The sequence below is a fragment of the Rhamphochromis sp. 'chilingali' genome, assembly GCF_963969265.1.
Source record: "Rhamphochromis sp. 'chilingali' genome assembly, chromosome: 10".
NCBI lineage: Eukaryota > Metazoa > Chordata > Actinopteri > Cichliformes > Cichlidae > Rhamphochromis > Rhamphochromis sp. 'chilingali'.
The window spans coordinates 3144146-3167164 of NC_137937.1; the positions used below are offsets into that span (position 1 = coordinate 3144146).

At 44.7% G+C, this 23019-nt stretch overlaps 1 protein-coding gene across 9 annotated transcripts in view; it reads right to left on the bottom strand.

Annotated features, from left to right (window-relative positions):
* Positions 1-4892: 4892 nt before the first annotated feature.
* fbrsl1 (fibrosin-like 1) overlaps positions 4893-23019 on the bottom strand; it is a 285955-nt gene continuing 267828 nt past the window's right edge. For 2 of the 9 annotated variants that reach the window (XM_080894980.1, XM_080894987.1), the window contains 13 exons: positions 20870-21272; positions 19983-20242; positions 17849-18099; positions 14373-14423; positions 14074-14169; positions 12384-12455; positions 12178-12207; positions 11808-11879; positions 10999-11131; positions 10257-10334; positions 8947-9030; positions 7861-8119; positions 4893-7399 (listed from right to left, as the gene is read on the bottom strand). In XM_080894980.1, the coding sequence (XP_080751106.1) occupies positions 6103-7399; positions 7861-8119; positions 8947-9030; positions 10257-10334; positions 10999-11131; positions 11808-11879; positions 12178-12207; positions 12384-12455; positions 14074-14169; positions 14373-14423; positions 17849-18099; positions 19983-20242; positions 20870-21272 (3086 nt within the window). In that variant the 3' untranslated portion in view covers positions 4893-6102. Of the gene's footprint in view, positions 7400-7860; positions 8120-8946; positions 9031-10250; positions 10335-10998; positions 11132-11807; positions 11880-12177; positions 12208-12383; positions 12456-14073; positions 14170-14372; positions 14424-17848; positions 18100-18281; positions 18443-19982; positions 20243-20869; positions 21273-23019 lie in introns of all 9 variants that reach the window. The other 7 variants (XM_080894979.1, XM_080894982.1, XM_080894981.1 and 4 more) reach the window with 6 other exon arrangements.

Genomic DNA, 23019 nt, shown 5'->3' on the forward strand with positions numbered 1-23019 from the left:
CAAAGAATGACCTCACATACAGATGATGAATTGTACAGTTTTTGTACAGTTTCCACTTCCTGATCTCTTACATGTTTCAGATCATCGAACAGATTTTAATATTAGACAAAAATAACCCGAGTAAATACAAAATGCTGTTTTTAATGATGAGTTCATTGATAAAACGAAAAAGGCTTTCCAAACCTGACCCTGTGCAAAAAGTAATTACATGAATCTAAATCATGAATTATCAGTGATTAACCACAATTTTTAAAAAAAGTTGATATCAATTTCACCAGCAACACAAAGGCCTGATCACTACCAGACCTGTTGAATCAAGAAATCAGTTAAATAGAACCTGTCTGACAATGTGAATTAGCCTAAAAAAAACTACACTTCATGAGTGGTCTAAAAAACAGCTGAGAAACCAAGTCACTGACATCCATAAGTCTGGAAAAGGTTACAAAACCATTTCTAAGGCCTTGAACTCCAGTGAGAGTCATTATTCACAAATGGACAAAACAGCGGTGAACCTCCCGAGGAGTGGCCAGCCTCATCCAGGAGGTCACAAAAGAACCCAGAACGACATTAAAGAACTGCAGGCATCACTTGGCTCAGTTACAGGTAGTGTTCACGATTCAACAATATGAAACAGACTGGAGAAAAATGACATCCATGAGAGAGATCTAAGGAGAAAACACCTGCTGACCAAAAAGAAGACAAAGGCTCATCTCACATTTGTCAATAAACATCTTAATGATCCTCAAGACTTTTGAGAAAATATTCTGTGACCTGACAAGACAAAAGTTCCAATTTACTTAAATTCAATTGAGATGGTCTGTATGACCTTAGGCCTGCCATTCATACTCTACAACTACTTTTTCACACAGGGATAGGGTTAGGCTTGGAAAGCTGTTAATGAACGAGACCATCATTGAAAACCTGCAATTTGTATTTATTCGGGTTTTCTTTGTCTAATGTGAAAATTTGTTTGATGATCTGAAACATGTAAATATGACAAATATACAAAAAAAGCCGTTTGTTCATCCCCCGAAACAGTTGCAAGGATTATAAAAAATCTGAAAACATCTGGACTTCTTGAAACGTTTGCTTTCTGACATTTTTTTCTTGTATTTCCTTGTGTATGATGTCACTGAGAGTGGATATCCCTAATATGGTCATCTCAGGCAAACAGAAGAAGCCCCGCCTACCTGCTTTTTGTCTTTGTCTGATTGGGAACCCAATCGGAAGAAAGAGTGAAATTGTAAATCATCCAAAAACACTGTTGTCACTGCTTTTGTAACTATATAAAAATATAGAATATTTTGTAAATAAAGCCATAATGCTAATAGTAACAGTAAATCACCCCCAACAAACCCTCCTCTAACCTCCTGAGAGAGCTGAAAACAAACTTAAGAATTTACTTGATCAAACACATCCCACCGCATTACTCCTAAGAGTTGTGCTTTGCACTGGGTCTTGAAGCTTGGCTCTAAGGGAAAACTGACAGCTGAATAACTAAGCTTCGTGTTTTCAGTAGAGGTCTCGCATGATTTTAAGTGGAAAAATGGGATGTTTGATTTTCAAATGTGTTGTTAATTTACAGAATGCAAAAACAGCCTTTTTGTCAATTTCATAGTTTCATATTCAAAATAAAATCCTCACACACAGAGAGCCAAGAACTAGGTGTCGTGTCTGTGCCAGCGTCAAACTGAATGAATACTTATGAATATGCCCACACCACCAGAGGGGATGGACTAAATCGTAATTCTCATTCTGTGGCTTGGAAAAAAAACCTTCTGCCTTCCCGGGTGCCAACGGCTCTGAGGCGATCCCAGTGATGAGCCAGGGAACGCTCTGCTAACTGAGCTCTGGAGAAATACGGTCACGGCAAGATCCGTATTCAAATAAACTTCACTCTTGGCCCGAGCACACAAGCCATGTTGTCACCAGCTGGCAGCGCCTCTCACTGCCCCTTCAAACACTGAGCCACTTTTGATTAACGTCTCTACGGCTAATCATGCGCGCCGGCTCTGCCAAATTGGACGAGCCACGTATGGCCTCCATTTTGCCCTAAAATCTCTTATTTTCTTAAACTCATTCGAAGCATTTCAGAAACTCCCTTTACACCGCCCACGTTTTGTCTTCTTGTGCCTCATGTCCATGCATAGAACAGAAAGGGCAGCGTGGCGCCACAGTGCCATCCTGTGAGTCTGTGAATGAGAGTCCTATCACTGCCTGATGTGCCCAGCTGCATAAATGTTATTCATTTTTATGGTTTGTGTACATAATACGGCCAGTGTTGGAGATTGTGAGGTTCCACTAAAGGCTGGAAAAATCCTCCAAGTTGAATCAAAGTGGAAAACTTATTTTGCCCGGTGGCTGCTCTGGACCTCCTTCTTTTCCATCTCCTCTAATTCTTTTCTTCTCCTCCCTGTCTCATATTGTGCACTTTGAGGTTCCTCTGTGACCGATTCAAGTATCCTCTTTCTTCTGGGCTGCATTACTTGGTCTGCTTGCCTAGCAATGGTAGCTGCGCTGTGAGACAGCTGGAATATTTGTCATAGGTCCAGAGGTGAAAAGACATTAGACAGCACTTTGTCACCAGGGCCTGGAATTCACACCATTTGGCTGTTTCCAAGTCAGCTCCTTAACCACTGACTGGCCTGGTTTTTGTCAGCTGCCGCTCTGTTGACACAGAGAGCTAAAAAAAGACGGGAACATGGAAGGATGCATGCGGCTAGCCTTTTTAGGTGGTCAAAACAACACGCATTCTAGAAAGAGTGCTGCGACAAGGATTCGCTGCCAAAGCCCTTGACTTGTGCGCTCTCCCTAAATTCGCAGTTCAGATATAGCTTAGTGGTTCAGAATGGCTCTCATCAGGGTTTTCTAACCCCCGCAGAGATGGACTTGAACTCTGAGCAAAGCTGCGGTCTCTCAAATCATGAGGCCCAGTGGAGGCCCCAGCAAATGTGATCACGGAGGGGGCCCCAGGTCTCATTACCAATCTCCATTTCAAAACAGCTTTCAAATGGGAACTAATGCACTAGCTCTCGCTGGGGGAAAAAAAGGATCTTGGGAGCCACCACATAGAGGCTCAAAAATGCTTTCATACATGTTTTATCAGTGGGGGAAGAGCTGCCCATCTTATTAGCTTGGCACTGTGTTATTAGCTGCCATTGTGCTCCATAAAAGCCCCTTAAGGCCTGTTCCACTGTTCTCTGAATCTGGGGTGAGCACTGTGCCAAGCGCTTTTTGGAGGTATTTGAGACCATGAAAATTCAATCCCAAACCCTCAGCATTCAGGTTTCTCACAGATAAATGAAGGGGATTAGTGGAACAATAAAACAATGTCTTACCTCAGATACCACCGTATCCTATTAATTGGGATTACAGTGGAGAAATGTGTCAAAGAAAACCAGACGCTTTTTTTTGCGACACGCTCTTACATTAAGTCCCGTCAAAGTAACAATGTTCCATCACATAGGAAATTGTGATCAAATAAATATAGAAAACTGTACAAAATCTCCAAAAAATAAGAAAAGAAAGAAAAAAAATCCCCCGGACACATGAATAATAGCTCTAGTAAGAAGCTGACAATTGCAAGCTCTGTAATAATCCACCTTGGGTTGGATATGCCAGGCAATGTGTCAATTGATTCCCATCTGATGATGGACTGTGTGCTGAAATAAATTGACCTTGCCAGACGATGAGTGAAATTGATGGAGCTTTTCATCTCCGGAGGGCCGTTCCACACTCAGCCGTAAAATGGATAGAGCACAGGACAGAGTGATTGAGTTGGGTGGGGGGGAATCTAAGGTGTGTGGTTTTCTCCAACTAAAGCTCGCCTAGTAAATAACAGTTACAGGAAGAAAAAAATCCCTATGTGGTAACAGGTACAGGGGTTAAGTGTCTGCTGTTGACTAGATTATTAGGACTGAAAGCACACAGAGCTAAAGTGAGGCCGGCCACTGACAGATGCTACCCATAGGAAGAATATGTGGTTCAATTACCGAGAGGCTAAATTGAAAGCGATAGTGATTTAAGTCTTCCCAATACGCCAACCACATTCTGGCAAACAGTCTTTTCAAGGAGCCCTTTAAAAACCCTGTTGGAGTGCGTGAGACACAGGAGCACTATTGATTTTCAATAACATCCCCTAATGACCTGGCCACGGTTTGATCCACGCTGTCATTATGGGTTGATACCATGGGACTGGGATTGGTGGGCCTCACGGCGCACAGCAGCGAGATGAGTAGTCGGCGCATTATCGGGATGAATTGGCTGTCTCTGCTCAGGCAGCAGGCGCAGCCGAGGTCTTGTCAATAACAGGACAGGGCACCCCAGGGCTCCCTCTGCGGCCCACTCCAGAGTGCCTTCCGGCCTCATTAGAAAAGGAGATGAGTGGTGTGCACGAGGAGAGGAGGCATATGAGAAGAGAGGGGAGCCTCTTTTTCCACCAACTGATAGCCTGCCTCCCAGGCATTGCTCCTCTTAATGAGTCCAGACCGCGGGTCAATATGCCGCTGGGCTGCCAGTCAATACCGGTTACCTGCAACACAAACACTCAAAACCTGCTTTCATACAAAATCAATGTTCTATTAGTCCCTGCCTGTATTGCCTTGGCCCAATCTCATCGATCCCTGTGAAGAGCTCTGCAGCCCATGTATGACAGATTACGGTCAAATGATCTGATGGCTTAGGCTACTCTGCCAGCCAAGTCAGTTGGCTTTATGATTTTAAAGTAATATCTTGGTATCAGATGAGTAAATGCTCTAAATGCTAGAAACTAAGGCATCGCCGGCAAACCTATCAACCTCACATACACATAGCACTCAGCAGGTCCGGCTCACAGACAAAGTCACAGCTGGCAGCCGGCGCCGACGTCGAGCGCCAGAATTAAAGATGAGCAGGAAATGTTTGACATTAGGTCCAAACTTTATTCCGTACGTTTTAAACCATGAATGTTCATTTTCATTTTTTTTTTGCACGCCTAAAACTCTACTTGTTTTGTATACAAGAGTCTAAGAAAAACAACTGCACAACACCACAAGGTTGACAGAGAGAGTCCTTTTGCCGCCCACTAAACAGTGTCCTCATTTTTCTATCTGGGGCTGGTCCAGTTTGTGACTTGGAAGTCTTTGAATTATTTAGTCGTTATTTCATTTGTAAATATAAACAGGTGTTAAATCCAGGTTGCTCTCAGTATCACCGGTATGGTCTTTTCCCTCCAGGTGATTTCTTCTGCAGGGTGCTGTGTGCTGCTTTGCATAGATTGCAGATGATCCGTTTAGGCCTCCTTACAACACCCTCCCTTCGTACTTCCTGTCCGTCGGCCACACTTGTCTCTCTCCGCAATATTCAGCAGGCAGGTGATTTTCCCGTGTTTCGTTTTGATTTTGTTTTTCTAGAAATGGTTAAAAAGCCTAATAAATTTACATGGTAAACTTGCAGCGAAGGAATAGCAACAAGTTATTTACATCTGTTTTCTTTACAGAGACTCAACAAAGACCTCATAATATATATTTATCTGCATATCTCAAAGGCAAAACAATTGAACAGAACAAATCGGTAATGTAGCATTGTACATTGTCATCACTGAGGATATCCTGGTACCATGAGGTTAAGTTACTGAAACCAAAATCCAGTCTTTACAGTGGGTCATAAGGGATATGTCTCACAATCAACTGGGATAAATATTGTAAAAGGCGTGACTAATGCACAAAATACATAAAATTCATAGAAATGATATCTATACATGGAACAAGGATAGGAAATGTACAAACTCATTTGAGGACCTCTATTTTGCACAAAGTTGAAAAAAAGGTATTGGATTAATATATTAATAATTATCAAATATTTAAGTCGGCAATAAACATACACATATTTATGTTCTCTTTACCGACGCTATTCGACCTCCAGTCCACTAAAAATAAAGTCATGGCATGTGCTTAATTAGCCTTACACACCTTTAATTTGTACAATCATACCCTTTCCCTTAGGGACTTTTGCTCTTCTCTGGTGGAGAAGAGCAGTGCATTTTGTTTACAACAAGCTTTCAGATTAGAGGAGCGGGGGCGTGTGAAAGCGCCCTGTAAGACATTTTTGCACTTTTCCAAGAAGCTACCGAGCCTCTACCTCTTTGGGGTTACGTGATGGGGAGTAGTCCCGTGGGTCCTGGGTGGTTGTGAGGGGGGTAGTCCTCCGGGGCGAGGCTGGCCTGGCACTGCCAGCTGGCACAAGGGGTGGGGGTGCGCTAAGTGCGGCGGTAGGGGGTGTTCTGTTCAGAGGGCCATTGTGTCCTGTGGAGGGGCTGAGTCTGGGGTAGGGCATGCCGCCTAGGTGGGGCATAAAGGGGGGCATGTGTGGTAGATGACCCTCCATTGGGGACTGGTGCAGCTGATGAAGCCGTGCTCTGTCCAGCTCCTCCCTCAGGTGGAGGCGCTCTCGCTCCTCGGCTTGCTGTCGCATTCTCTCGTGCTCCCTGCGTACCTCCAACAGGTGCTCGTGGTGGGAGTAGTCATGAGCCTCCCTTTCGCGGTAGGCTCGCTCCTGTTCGTACATGCTGGGGAAACGATGCCCCGGCTCAGGCCTGAGCTGGAAGTCCATGCGGCGTTGCAGATCCAGGCTGCGGTAGGCCTCTCTGAGCGGATCCCAGGGAAAGGCTGTGTGCGGCAGGCGCTCTCTTCCTGCAAGTGCTCCCATGAAGGGAGCCATGCGAGCCCGGTCTAGCACGTTGAGGCTGCCCATCTGAGGCATGGCGCTCATGGAAAGAGGCAGAGAATGCGCCATGGGGACACCATGCAGGCCAGGTGCTGAGATGTCACTACCACGCGGTGAAGGAAGTGGGGGCTGCTGGGACAAAGGTGGATGGTGGTGGTGCGGGTTTCCCGGTTGGCTGACGGGAGGAGGAAGAGCTTGGGCCGGTGGCTGGGGGGCCGGCTCCGAACTAACCACCATGACCTCCTGCTCCTCCTTCCTCTCCTCCTTAATCTTCATGTCATTTTTCACCTTATGGAGGAGCTCTGCAGGTGGGGGCTCCTTCCTCTCGCTGTCCTTGAGCGTAGACAGAGGCCCGCCTGCCATCTTGATGCCCTGCTCATTGATCATTGTCTTAGAGTAGGGGGAAGGGGAACGCTGAGTGGGTTTGATGGAGTCTTCTGAGGGTCTTCTCTCTAGCATCTCCTTGCCCGGCGAGCGACTCTCCTTCACCTTCACATCAGCCAGTGCGGAAGACTCTCTGTGTCGCTCCAGTAGCTCCTTCTCTGCCTCGCGGACCCTGTCTACGCTGCCGCTGTGATGCCGACCTGAATCGCTTGAGTTCTGGCTGCTGGAGCGAATCAGGCTGCTGATCTGGTAGCTGACTGGTGCAGAGGCCGGAGACGAGCGGTTGGAGTGGCGGTTGCGATCCACAGAATCCCTGTAACGGCACAATGTAAGAGTTTTATTTTTGCCAGTAGGTCGTGTTTGGTTAGTGTCTGATTAATTCTCAACAATAAAATCTGCCTTATAATTCTCTTTTAAATCGTACGAGTTGCCTTGCTCTTGTATCCCTCTGTTCTCTGTTTGACGGTAACCCTTCATTCATTCATAGAAATGTCTCCAATTAATTTTTGACAAATAGCTTCTCTCGGCGCATCGTGCTCTTTTATAAGCGTGCCGGTTGTTCAATTTATTTCAGTTTCCATGGATACGACTTGTAACCACCTAGAAAAAAACATTCGCTGTTTTTCCTTTGCTCTGCTCTGACTGATCAGCTTGTATGTATAATAATGCTGGTTTATCATAGTCGCTATTGTGGTCTTATTTCAGGAGTCGGTTTTTACATACTGGATGTGAGCAACACACAAAAACATACAACCAAAAGTGTGTTTCACCCACCGGTCTTTATCTTTCTCCTCTTTGCCAATCGACGAGTCTCTTTTCTCTCGCTCCCTCTCTCTCTCCCGTTCCCTCTCTCGCTCTCTCTCGTGGCTGTTGGCGGAGCTGCTTCTCTCAGCATCTGCGGTTTTGGGCCACTGCGGCGGGGTGGGGAACGACGGCGGGGTTCGTCGAAGTCGGTTCCAGGTGTCGTGGTGGGGGCTGCCAAATGTGGGCAGTCCTCCCGGCCCCTCCTTGGTGCCAAACATGCTGTTGGACCCTGAAGGAAAGAAGCAGACAGGCGTGGGACCCACTGTAAGTTAATTGGGCACAAAACCTTCTTGAGGACACATAAGATGAGAAAGACTCAACAACAAAAGCTGCTTTTGTCTTTGTCTCTGGAGGTTCTCTCACTGAAGCACTGAAGCTGTTTGAAAGAGTTAGAGGTTAATGCCCCCCTCCCCCTTGAACTGGAGAGAAAAAACCCCTACTCATTTGCTTTTAGACTAAAGGTCCCCCCCCCCTCCCTTCCTTTTCTGCACCGGATGAACAGGGGAGACTCACTGCCCTCTGGAGATGATAGCTGTGAAAAGCCAAGGGGAACCTTAGCATTCCACGGCATGTCTATTCCAATCACATCCATTTTCACAACAGGGTGACCGATTTGGCACACAAAAATAGGAAGGATGAAGAGAAAGAGAGAAAGGCATAGAGAAGGGATGCAAAGGGAAAAGAGAAAACCCTCCATGGTGGTGCAGAAGGGGCTTGTCAAATAATTAATAGACGAATTACCACCAAACAGCAGACCTAAGAGTGCCTATTGGCAGCAACACAGCCAGATTAAAGCCAGGCTGTCAGGGACTTAGTTGGTAGATGAAGTGGAGGCAGGGAGGAGGTTTGCTGTGGTGTGCTGTGCTGCCTTGTTGGGCCTCCCTGGGATAGGACTGTTTTGACACAGAAACTAGAGCTAAGTGTCTAGATTTTTTTCTCCCCTCCTGGCTCTCCCTGTGGTCTAACGCTGTCCTGCTCTATTCTATTACTGGCCACAGGGGCCAGATTGAAGGGGGGAGCGGTGGAGGAGGAGGACGAGAGGGGGCCAACGCTTACCAAGCGAGGGGTTGCCTAATCCTCCGAAGGCACTGCTTGAAAGGTTGCCGAGGCCGCCAAAGGAACTGGAGCGACTGAAAGGATCTGCAAAATGCCAAACAGGGATTAGCAAAAGGGGGGGTGGCTGGCTAGCAGTGCTCACCCCAACACCAACCCATTCCACTCGGCTTTTCTCTTACAAGCGAGCCGTGGTTTTCTAGCGCTGCGACCCTAGCTCTCTGCCTGGTAATCCTGCAGTAGCCAGGTTGCCTGGATGCTGGATTCACTGCCACTAACTGGAGTGGAGTGTCTCTGACCTGCTGGGGCTTGTGGAATGATGCTGCTTGGTGGGGAAATCAGTTTTGAGTTCTTGGAGCTGAGCTGGAAATGGATTGTGGTAGGACAAGACAATTAGGAGCTGTGGAAATTAGCCTAGACAGAGCACAGTGATTTAACTGGTGAATCACTATCTGATGGACTCCATCAGTCACAGACTATAGCCTCCAAATTTACGGGGATAACAAATATTTAGTCTGAGAAGTCAGCGAACGGGACTCATTAACTAAGAATTTGCAGTCCCACTTTAAATCGGAAATAATCCATCAGGAAATGCACAACTTGCCAACCGATTAGGGGTCAAGGATTTTTAATTCTGGAGCTTTTCACGTATTAGAAAAGACAAGAATTGAGAAATCTCCTCTGCCTCACACATGAATTCCCATTTGTTGACTAAATCTTCATCCTCAGTTTACCATGTTTTCATAGGCACAGAATGGACTGACACTTAAACAGTGTCTCAGTCCGAACTGAGGATGATGAATAAAAATGCAAACAACCGAATGTACCAAAGAATCATACAGCACGAACGCCCCTTCATTATTCCCTTCTTCCTGGGTACGACGAAATAAGCTTGGCATGCTTATAGAAAATAGTGTCTTGTGTGCTGCTGCTCTGTGTACAGTTTGTCCGAGCAAATGAGGGATGACAAATCGGTCTGGAGGCTGGAAACTACTTCCATTTTAATAAACCCGGACTCCGGAGTTATTTTCGACCGTAGTATGAATCACACTGGCTGATTGCAGGATGGCTACATTCAATATTATAGTAAAGTAAGAGGCAGTACTGCAGCTGGCTGTTGCTAACGATATTGTACATTAACCTTGAAGTGAACCTGAGATCAAAAACTAGGAATACCTTTGGTTCAAATTACACCCTGGTGGCTTTTAATGTATTTGAAACATGAGTGTAAGAAGGAGTGAGTGAGAGACTCGTGTTGAAAGAGGAGATAAATGTATAAAAAAAAGATAAACATGGGGGTTACTTACACTTACCTGCCAAATGGCTAGGAGGCAGGAATCCACTGGGGTGGGAGGGGGGGCCGTATGGAGACGGAGGGGGGTGTCCAGAGCCTATCGGGACAGAGAGGATGAAATAGTGTTATAATCCATATCCGGCCGGTCGTCTGGTCGGTTGGGGAACAATCTTACGCCAAACCAAACCCTAAGTTAAACAAATGCATTTCTGCCGCAGTATCACAAACTCTGACGCAACGTGGACCAGATGAGCAAAGAGTTGGTGGAGTGATGCTACTGACTATATCAGCTGGTTTCATTGCAGCTGTTATTTGTTTGTGCGTGAGTCTGTACCAGCTTAGTGAGGTCAGCTCTTGAATGTACAACAAGTTGGCCTCTTTCACAAAACACTGCTACCATCACCCATATTTCATGAATTGTTAATGATAGAACCAATTACAGGAGTGCCTCTGACACACCGCTGCATAATTACCAGTCAAAGGCCGTTCTCTTCTCTGTTGCCCTCCAACACAGGGCGCATCAGTCAATTACCTAACTGAGAGCCATGCATATTCATAGACATATTTGACTCCCTTTACAGGCAAAACACTTGCTACCAAAGCACTATAATTATGTGAACATTGCACGAGAGGGAAAATAAAAAGTGTTTTTTCCAAATGTTGTTAAAAATGTTAATTTCCATAAAGGCAGTAATGACGTTAGGAGGCTTGAAGTTTGAGTGTTTTCAATATGTTGGTAGGTATTTTGAGCCTTGACCAACCTGTGGAGGGGAAGAGGGGTCGTGCCAGATCGTGAGGGTACGGGAACCCTGGGAAGACTCCTGGTGCTGGGGGTCGACTAAACAGGTCCAGCTTCCCATTCATGTCAAGTTTGTGAGGGTCCAGCTGCATTTGCTGTAGAAAAGCAGAGAAGGAGACAAAGAAAATTAGGTCAGTACGCAACAGCACGAAACATTTCCAACAAGGGAGTGAGCGTGAGCGATCGTCAGCTACACTGGGTGAGAGCTCAGAGAAGGACAGAGACTTTGACAATGGCTCCATGTTCTCAATTCTGACTAGCTGTGTTATAACAAATATATGTAAGCTGATTAGGGAAACAAAATCCTTGGCAACTGGGGTTCTGGGCCCAAGAAAAGCCTGAGACACCCAGGGCCAGTGGCATTAGCAGAGGATCTCCATGGCAAGGCCACACCATCCTCTGTCAGTGAGAGGAGTAATTCGTATAAGCATTTCTGTTCTGTGTTCACATGTTGCGTCTGATACCGAGTGCTACTGTTACCATCTACCCCTTCTCTTATGGAGTCAGAGAGAACCTTTATAGAAAATATATGTTTAAAGTGGAGCCTTCATGTGTTGGGCTTTGCTTCTTTTAAAGCTTTCTGCCTCTTTCCAATCATGTGATCGTTCTACGTTTAGACCCAAACAAAAGATCCAAGTCAGCTCGATCTGCTCTAGCATGTAGTGTTTTCAATAAGTTAGCTATTTGGCCTGTTTTCCATAACCAATATAGTGTATCTGGCTTTACATGACAGCAAGATTCCTTAAAAACATTACTATCTGTCTCACGCACCTTCATTTTCTGCTGGTGGTGGTAGATCTGCCATGCGATCTGGACATGCACTGCACACCACTTGCCAGGTTTCTAAAAATTTAGAGAGAAACTGAGGTTAGCCTGCTGGCTTTGATATGGGGAGCTAAAAATTGATTCTGGCATAGAGCTTTTCTGGCCAAACTACAAAGTGGGAACTCATCAGAATTTGCAACCAGGCAACATATTAAGAATATCTAACCCCAATACAGACCTCAAAGCTAAGCGTAAATGCAGCCAAAACCCTGCATTTGCTTAATCGAGAATTGTTAAAGAATTTTAAGGTTTTAGACTTTGTGGCCTGGCCAGAGAGATGAAGCATTTAACAGGAAAGGATAAGGCATCTACTTACCCTAACAGATGTCCTGAATGGATCTGTTATCTGTATGGATAAACAGATAATCATTATTACAAACAACAAAGACACATACTACTAACTGTAAAACTGAAATGCATGAGAAGAAATGTCTCTTTGAGACATATGCACTGGATTATGTGTGGCTATCATCAGAAGGAATATGAGCAGAGTGGCTGCGATGCTCTCGGTCTCATGCTTACCCGTGGGTCCTTCTGCAGAAGTGTATGAGGCACTGCTCCAGGACGTGCTGCTACATCGATGGGATTGGATGCCTGACAGAGAAAGACAAAGACAAAAAGATACATGGTGATCAACCACATCTGTAACATCTGCATGGGGAAAGAAAGAAACTGAACTTGGCACAACAATACAAAACAATTTGACCTCATATAATAATTCCCAAAGGGGGTCTCAGGCATCCTCAAGAGGGTCCTCTGTAGAACACTGTTAATTGCATTTTTTCCATTTATTTTTTTTAAATATCCCCTGAGAGAATGAATAAGATTACTGTAATCCCAGTTTTCACCTTATTCTTATGCTTTGTGTCAGTGCTGTTATGGAGATAGCATGGAAGCATGTAAGACGAATTTCTTGCAAAACTACTCGAAGACCCTCCAGCATCTATTCCAACCCAGATAATTAGCTGCACTACGGTCAGCTAACGCCCAAGTATTTGCACAGCTATAGCTGATATAGGTAAAACTGCAATGATGCTTCCCAGAGTTCAGAGTTATGCCAGAGCAGCACATCTCTAATCGTTTCATCTTCAAGTCTGCAGAGCACAAGATCCTAGATCAACATTGTTCCTGGGGTTTTATGCTCCAGCAGGAAACACATGTCATTTCACATGGCCTAACCTGACATGCACCTCCTGAGAAATGTAACTATACATCGGGTCAATGCAGCCCACAACTAGTATGATGTGCTCGTTCAGCATCATCGATTCATTCGTGTTTCTGGCAACTTTTTTGCCACCTTTTTAAATTTTATCAGTGAGAGAATCTCGGTTTAAGGAATTATAATCATAGCATCAATATAAAGGACTCACAAATGTCAGGAAATACCTGGAGGGAGATTGCTGAAACTATGGGAATGAACGTGATGGAAATTACAGCGAAATGGAAAAACTAGAGATATGTTTGAAATCCCCTCCCCCCCAAAATAACCAAAAGGCCCAGCATTTTATTTCTTTCCATCAGCTGGCACTGGATATAAAACACCAGGACAGGACTACATGGTAATTAACACAACGCACCACATACAAGCAAAAATGCCGCCAACGATGTCGCCACTTATGTAGGCTACACCGTAAGCACTACAAAGAGTCCCCGCAGAAGTCTAAATCAGGCCTTAATCTATTGCCTTATTAGAGATCGGGTGATTCTGCACGGTGACCAGGGTCGCCAGGCCCCACAAACAAACATACTTCCCAAGCTCTATCCCCCCAAGCTCGTCTCCAAGAATACTTAGCAGGGGCTTTGGATGCATAAAACTGTGCTTTGAACCATCTGGAGGGGCCTTCCACAAAAGGGAACCTCCATCACTGAGCCCTCTGGGAATAGGGCCAGCGGATTTAGGCCAGCTTTGATTGGTGGCTTACTTCAGGTCACAGCCTCTGAGCATCTGCCAGACTCACACCCTCCCGCCCCTCGACGTCCCCTGCATCTCCTCCCTTCTGCTCTTCTGGACAGGCAGACATCACGGTCCTATTTTTGGCCTGTCGTGACTAAGGCTAGGAGTCCACCTGCAGTTTTAAATTTTTGTTTTCCTTTTGCGCACTTATAAAGTGTTTTTCTTGTAAAAGTCTGCACACTTTGTGGTTTCTTTTATGCTCAAGCTCCCTTAAAATCTCCTGTTTGTAGACAGTGGGTTAAGGGATGCGGGTCTGACCTTGGGCTGGAAGGCTCCTTGCAGCGAGCTGAAGGGTCCTGAGTGTGGGAGCAGCGGGGGCATGCCTGGCATGGTTGGGGGGTAGGAGGGGAAGAACTGGAAGGGGGAGGAAGGGGAAGATGGGAGACACAAAACAAAATCATACAGTCATACATACAAGACTCAAGCATATAGATACACACACACACAAAGCCACTGCCACAATAAATGCTGTCAAGGCAACATTCAAATATGTCAAATATTTGATTTGCCATATGCAAATACTGTTAACACATTTAAATTAGTGCAAAAAAACTTACATTTGAATGTCTGATGAATGGATTGTCCAGTTTGGGGCCATATTTGTCGAACTGGAACAGACAGAAAAGAAAAGCATTAGGAAACAAAAGTCCACATAATGATATACTCGAACAAAATCCCTCATACAACAGCCTTCTTTGGTAATAAGGTCTCATTATTTTTTTTTTTACATTACAAAGGCAAAAACACATGCTCAACATCTGTAACTGGTAACGAGCAGGGTTTGGTCCAGAATAACAAGCCCCGGGGTAAAGCAGCTGGCTTGAACTGGTCATGGGTTTACTTAAACAGCGTGGTCAGATAGGCAGTTAAATCACTAACAATACAACCGCTTAAGCACACTGCCAAGACGAAGACAGCCTGCATGATTTTTTTAATTGAGCATACAGACATTGGGCGTGGAGGCCCAGCTTAGGAATCAGACAGTTTTAAGGCCAGACCAGTTGTTTCTAATCACTGGAAAATCTGAAGAAATGTGAATCTAATTGCTTTTGACTGCTGAGATTTTTTTGTGTGCAAAAAGCCCCGATGGTATATCTGGGAAGGAAGTACAAGAAGACATGTAACTTGTTTGCAGTGTTAGGAAACTGTACTTCAAAAGACAAAAAAGCGGGTCAGTCCGTAAAACCACGGAGGTCATATGTGAAGCTGTGTGAACAGTCTGCCTTGTATGATTGAGACTGATTTAAGGAGATGGGATTTCAGCTGATTAAATGCTTGAAACCGACACCACCTCAGAGTTGTGAAGAAACCGTTTCTGTGGCAGAACTTAACCTATCAGAATAATTTTAGTTGGAATTTGCCAGATGAAAACAGTGTGGTTACATTTAAAATGTTTCCGATCATGCCCCGCGCGCACACGAGAAAGCAGTCGGTAAGCTGAGATGGACAGGAGGGAGGAAGAGAGAGAAGGGAGCATGAATGAGGACTTTGTATGTCTGTTCGCGAGCCAATACCAGCTCTCTATTTTGAAAACGTCTAATTACAAGTGACAGTAACTTATTCCTATTCCGTAAATACACAAACCATTTGCAGGTACTTTTTGCGAGTGTTTTCTCAAAGCTCAGTTGGCAGGCGCAGATGTTTTGGGTTTACATAATATGGGAAAATGAACGGGTATGAATCAGATTTTCTGTGTGCACGCGTGCAGCGACAGGGGTGGCTGGGGAGGGAGGGCGGGCTGGAGCTGGTAAAGCTGCTGGTGCAGATGCAGGGTTTGGGACACGGGGCCGTCTGGTGAAGCAGGTCCAATCACATCTGTGCGCAGAATGGTAATAACAGCGGCGATGGTGTCGGCGGCCCTGTTTGTGGGCGATAATGGCCCCGAATCAAAGACAGCCCATTGAGAGGAAATGCTGAGCCAGCTTCCGAGCTCATTAAACAGCTCCTCTGCGCTTCTGAAGGCGCGGCCTGTTTAATGTCTGTCACTGGAGAGGGGATTTCGGCTTTATGGCCTTGTTAAAAAAAACAAATAAAGAAAAAAAAGAAGTCTTGCCTTAAAATTTATGGAGGCTGTCACAGTTTTATAGTAAACCGCTTTGGCTAATTAACGCTTAATATTTCATCCTATAACAATTAAAAATATTTCTCGTCCAAAGACATGGCAGGAGCAAGGGGGCAGGCATTCACCGCTGCCATTTGGCAAGCCAGCTGCTCGAGGGCGTAGAACAATAAACAAATATAGAGGCTTCATAATTTCATTAATTACAGCCATTAGCCAAGGGCTGTTACATAGTTGAAATGACATGGGGCATCTAGAGAGCAGGAGGAAAAAAACGTGTGTGTGAGAGAGATAGACAGAGGATGCACAGCTGGGAAACACTTGGTCTAGCTTTTCATAGCAAAACAGTAAAAACAGCCACAACATCATCATTACTCTGCTTCTTTAAGCACTAAGGAGAAGAAAGCAATATCGCTACTGAGGGGTAGGAGGGAGGGAAAGGCATACGTTAAGTAAAAACAGCGAAAACGACAAAATACACAACAGCAACATTAACGTCAGTGTAAAATCCCACTGAAACGACACAAAAGAGATGATGGTGGTGGTGGTGGTGTTGGTGGGAGGGGGGTCACTTCTTTCATCTTCAAAGAGAGGATTGTGTAGCGCATAATTCCTTCCATGTAAGGAATGAACAGCAGACCAGACAACAGCATGTGTGCTGACCGAAGAATCATGTAAACGGCCCTTATGCTTATCTGACTGCGCCATAAATACCAGAGCTTTGATTTCTAATGTACAGGATGGGGATAATCTTGGAGTTGGGCCTTAATGGGACCACGGGCTTTTAATCAGAGGTCATGACAAGATGGATTAGATCTATTAGACTAATGGCAAAAAGCTACAAATGGGGAGCCGTCTGATTCGACTGACAGAGATTGCTGCGCATTTCAAATGATGGATGAATAGTCATAACCGTTTTTCCTCTGTACAAATTTTGAGAGCTGCCAGTGTTAAACGCCCCTCCCTCTTCCCTCCAGACTTGTTGGCATTTAAAACACGGAAGCAATTAGAAACGTTATCAAAACAGTTTTACAATGATGTCATTTCCCCCCTTTATCCGCAATGAGGTCATCTGACCCACTAGAAAAGCTTTGAATTTGTCATTGGAATGTATGGTTGCTTTTGGGCTTTGCACACACGTACACGCAGCAATAAGTCCCTGTTACACAAACACACACATATATGTCTGTGTATATATATGTATGTATAAAAGCACAAGTCTGCAGGAATGTATTCATACAGACACAGATCGGCTTATTAGTACCTTTGTTTTGAATGAAAAGGCATATCTAAACAGGAAAGTAGCTTCTATAAAAACTGAAGCGTACTGAAACTCTACAGTCCTTTCTAATAATGTTGGGATGCTGTGTAAAATGTAAATAAAAGCAAAATAAAATATTTGAATGTGTTAATAGAATTGAAACAATCAAAGGGCAACATATCAAATACTGAAAGTGAGAAATGTTATCATTTGTTGTGTCGTTTAAAAAAGCTGCGGCTAAACATGCTAAAAACACATGGCTGAACACCACGCTGTTAATAATGAAAATATAATGGAATGAACATGCTATTGCTAATTTAAAATTACAAATAAACATTTTACATGTTGCCTCATCAATCTGTTGAATAAATACAAATATAGTTGCTGATAATGGAAATGTGTACTTGAAGCAATTAAATTGACAGTGTAATAAACATGCTCGTGTGTGTGTTTGTGTAATGGGAGGTGGCAGCCCCAATTAAACGTGATGCTTCCAGCTTGTCGTCCACAGGAAGAGTGCAAAAAAAAAATATTTAAAAATTCAAACTCAAAGTGTCAGATTTTTCTGAAGGGAGGGGTTCTTACAGCTACAGGACAAAACTGGCAAATTTGGGGGTAAAGAAAAAAAGGGAGGAGTTGATTGAAGAGGAAATTGGGAGGGGTAACAGGTGAGTTGGTGGGAAGTTACGGGAGCTTATTTTACTTATCCTCACATTTCTGGCTTGGGTACGCACCATGGGGGGTGCGGTGGGCGGGGTGAGGATGGCGGCCGGGGGCAGACTTGCGGGGAAGGGCGTGAAGGTGTGCTGGTGGGTGTGTTGGTGCTGGTGCATGTGCTGGTGTTGGTGAAACTCGGCCCTCAGGAGTGACACAGGGGCCAACGGCGAAGCGGACGGCCCCCGGCCCCGCTCTGAACTCTGAACCAGGAAACGGTTGTTCAGCTCCTGCCTCAGGAGGTCATGCTCTGCAAGAAAGGAGAGCGAGGGGAAACCCAAAAAAAAAAAAAAAAGAAAAGCAAAAAAAAGGAAAAAAAAGAAAGAAAAAAGGAGGGGGGGGGGGCGGAAGGGGGGACACAAGAAAAAAAAAGGCACGGGCGCCCAGTCAGTCTTCACAACAAGGGTAGAAGAGAAAAAAGAAAATAGTCACCTGGCATTCTCTGTTTCTCCAGCTCATGCTGTGAGGGTTTTCTACGTGGGGACTCATTGGTGGTGGTAAGAGAGTTGCCTGTGACAATGTGCCAATCAGAATCCCCGAATGAGGCTGGCAATACATGATTGGTTGGTTGAATGATATCAACAGGCTGGTATCTAAAGACAAGAAAGAACCAAGAGTCATCCCAGCAGAAAACACACACACTCTTGCCCTCTATGAGAAAGTCATTTCACAACTGGCATATTTACTGCTTATTTTGGAGACACCCATCATGTCTGGAGACATTTTCTTTTCTGATGAGATCGCCTGTTTCGATAGAATCTTTGAACATATTAAAAATCGTTACAAATCACTCGTGTTTGCATGCTAGGCAACACAATTTTGGCTGTGCCAGTTGCAGACTGGCTGCTTGCGGTGTGCTGTCTCCGACCGTGGTGGCTGTCTGATCGTTAGATGACATTTACTCGTGATGCATCCAAGCCCTCTTACAGTCCTTGTGCCCATTTAATATCTGTGCTACTAGAAATGCAGACCATCTAAGAAGGGACCCCAAGTGTATTTATTTCCATTTAATATACTTTTCCACTCTGTAATGCCCAACAGTTATTTCTATGCAAGACCCTTTGTACTTTTTTCAGTTTATTGATGAGCTCTAAGTGCTTACTGCCCACTGTGTTATTAGCATTAATATCCCATGTGCTGCATAGAGTGCTTTAAAGATTAATGCAAATTTGTCATTGCAATTTACTTTGCTGAGGCACTATGGAAAATGGATGTATAATTAGAGCCTTTTTTAAAACTGACACTGATACTGGCACCGATATCGGATGATTTAAAATCCGATAGCCAGTACACAAACCATAAACAGATATCCCTAGCATTCATCATGTGTGGTTATTTATGAGTCCTTACTAAGACTCATTATTTGTGGATTGCTGTGACTCTGCTCACATCAGCTGGTTGTTGTGGTATTCCAAAACTGTGTTGCCAATACAGTTTTGGAATACCTGTCTCTGGTTAACAAACTATGAAGTATTAACACTCATAACATGGTGTTAACAGTATTTCTATCATCTCGTCTTTACTTGAATTTTAATTTATCAGCTGTTATAAATTTATCGATATACCAGCAAATAGTTAATAGATCAGCACCACTGGTATATTGGTTCTATTTAAAATACTGAGATCTGGACAAACTAAACTTCTAAGAAAGGGCTAAATCCCTCACATGTCTTCACTTAGGAATAAATGCGTTGTAGAATAACTCAATAGCCTTTTTATTTAAAAAGAAAAAGTAAAGAATGAGCACTTACCAGATCAGCAAATGGTGCATAAACACTTGACTTGTTTCAAACAATGTAACATTTTTGTGCCATTAATGGTATAAAAATCCTCGACTAACTGTAGTAGGTTAAACAATATTTGCCAGGTTAGTATTTTATGCATCTATAAATCCTATTTTTAAACAACTGCAATTGCAGCATGAACACAGTTGTACAGCTAAGTGTAACTTATCTAATGATAAAATGTCCTGTAGAACCGCAACAGTGTTTGCAGTTCTTTTGTTAATCTCAGGAATAAATAATGAATCAAAAATGTTCATGTAAAACATTTTGCTCCCTCTGAAGTTGTTTTTCTTTGGACTTTGCGTCTCCGCTAAAGCTACCGTGCAGCATTTAAGGTGCGCAGCTTTACCTGGGTAGGGGGTGCCGGCGGGGTGCCCGGGCACCACTAAACTGTTGGTCGGTAAGGTCGGTGGCGGCGGCAGTGTGGCTGGGGTTGCAAACATGGCCGAATGGCGATGGGCTGGGCTCCGTAGGGAGGAATAGTGCGAGGTAGAAAGGTTGGCTATGGAGAGAGGCAATGCAGGGGCCGAGGACGGAAGCCCACTCAGGTGGTGGTGAGGGGACGGGGGTAAATGCTGTTTGGGAAGACCCACTGGACTGCTGCTGTGGCTAAAGATTTAATGGGGTACAAAAAAAATGCAATCACTATTAGCATCATTTACGATGTTAATACAAACTGTACATACATATCCACATACTGTGATGCTTTTTCTTGTAGGTATCTCACTGTAAGTTCAGCTTACTTTGACCAAATAAGAGTGATTTTCTAATAATGCTTCTTATATTGAATTAAAAGAGGTGAGGGCACAATCTGAAAAGGTGAAATGGGAAATCATGCTGTGTGCACTGCAGTGTTGCCCGATGAAAACAGTAAATCTGACAGCTGGTTATTGTGAGGGAGGAAAAATCAATATCCACATGAAAACAGTCAATACTGTGTGGAATATAGAATTGTCTATTGGACTAGATCATATTAATTTGGAAGTTCTGGCAGGTTATATCGTCTTTACTAGAGTGGTAGGAAACACAAGGAAAGTGTTAGCGTCTGCCAGACAACACTGTGAACAGGTACAAAAGGTGAGACGGTGAAAGTGAAGACAGTACTGGGTACTGAATTTCTGTTTGCTTTCTGGTAGTGTGCAGCGCTGAGGTTGGTGAATATGGCACTAACACAGCTGAACCGTGTGGTTTCTTTAGCAGGTTTATACTCATAATTCTTAGCCCCAGTAAAAATACCTGATTTCGTGGAGGCTGCTATACGGCAACGGGTGGTGCACTGGCCGTGCGTGGTGCTGTCGGGGCAGAACACGAGGCTCCTGGTGCGAGTGTGGGTGAGGAGGGTGGGGGTGGGGGTGGGGCGGTGCCCTCAACAGGGGAGGTGTAGGGACGGGCGGTGGAAGTTGCAGCTCCTTTTTAACACTGAGAGGAGGCGGGGTGGGAAGCCGTAACCTAGGAGGCTCTGAGGGTGCCGCCGCTGCAGCAGGGGCAGGGGAGCCCGTAGGTGCCGAAGCCGGGGTGGGGCTGGACACGGGAGGTGCAAAAGGCACCTCACTGTTGCTCTGCTCCTGGCTGCGCTGGAGACCGGAGACTTTGGCTGAGCTACAAGTCTTGGACTCAGGACTCTCATTCGTTGGCACACCTGAAATGGGGAAAAAACAGTTAAAATTTAAGGAGAAACATGTTAAACTTCATCTTCGTTTGCCTCAGTAACATCTAACACATGAAAAAACTGCTCCCTCTCTGCCTTTTTAATGTTGTCCCAGTGTCTTCTGCCCAAGGTTCCTCTTGTTTCCCTCTCCCTAGGTTCCATTAAGTGTTTAATCAGGTCATTTTCATGCTTGACTATAATCAGATGATCCAATTTCTTTCCGCGATCCAGTCAGTATGAATAAATCACAGCTAATTAAAGTTAAATGTCGGCCCCCATTCAGGGCTTTGCTGAGCACACAATCTGGCATGAAATAATTATGTTTCAATTGTGTTGTGAGGAGAGATCGTGGCCCCTTATCTTGGCCTCTCTGGCATCTTTCTATCTTTCCTTCTTGTTCTTTCAGGGGATAGGGGAAACCACAGGAAAGCACTCTGAACCCATTTTTTACCATTCATCAGCGGCCTTTTCAACAGACAAGAAGCTTTTATAATCAGCATTCCACAGAACAACGACTTTTCGTACTTAGACTGTCGCAATTTAATGACTATAATTATATGCTGTTGTAGCAGGCAAATAAAAGTGGGAGAAAAAGCAGCATCAAAGCAGTTATGAATCTTAATGAATAAGACGAGCCAGTTGGTGATCTTGTGCTTCTCCCAGAGTTAAATGCAAAGGAAAATGGCCCGCAAAGATTGTGAGCTTGAGGATACGCTTGTGTGACAACTGCAACAGCAAAATCACTGCTGTAGCTTCTGAGCTAATCAAAGCTGCTACTGCTGGTATTCATTTTAACTATGCACACATGCACAGAGATAGACAGGCAGACAGACAGCTTGGTGGTGCCCTCTTGGTGGCTCTAAGCTACGAGTGCTCAGATACAGCAGGGTTTCAGTCAAAATGAGAAGAGCTGGGAGCTGCTGTCAAACCAGTGAGAACTCAACATGCAGCCCACTAATGGAATATCCAGGCCCTATTAACAGCCTGCTTAATCTTTCAAGGATCCTAACACCCATAAAAAGGCCAATAAAAAGGCAAGGCAGGGCTTTTATTTATTTCTTTATTTGTTGAGCTCCCCTTCCATTTACTCCTTATATTTATAGGAGAACTGGGGCTGGCTATGGTGTCATAATTTTCAAATGAATTCCTGGGTCCAGGCCTATATAGACCTCCGGATTTATTGGGGTCTGGGACTTGGATTAAACTGTCAGACTCTCGGTGTTACGGGGACAGAGAAAGAGGAATACTCAATGGCAAAAACACAGAGGCGGGCACAGACAGACAGACAAACGGAGGAGAAGAAGCAAATATCCACAGTCAAAATGTCGCTGTTGGGTGATGTTGCCATGGCAACCAGTTTTCCCAGACATAATGCAAGGCGAGTGATACTGAAGGAAGTCTCACTACGACCATAGAGGGAAGGTAGGGGGGTGGGGGCTTCGCATTCTAAGCCAGGGCCACAGCGAGCGCCGGGTTATCTTAATGATGATTCTAATGGGCTCTAATGGAGGCAGCGATCGGCACAGACCAACACATCCCTCATTAAAATCCCTCTGAAAGCTCACTCACACTCACAAGCGCGCGCGCGCGCGCACACACACACACACACACACACACACACACACACACACACACACACACACACACATATACGATTGCACGCACAATAAAACACACCCACACGTGCACACGAATGAATGGAACATGGACAAGTTTTTACTGTTGGCAAACACATGCA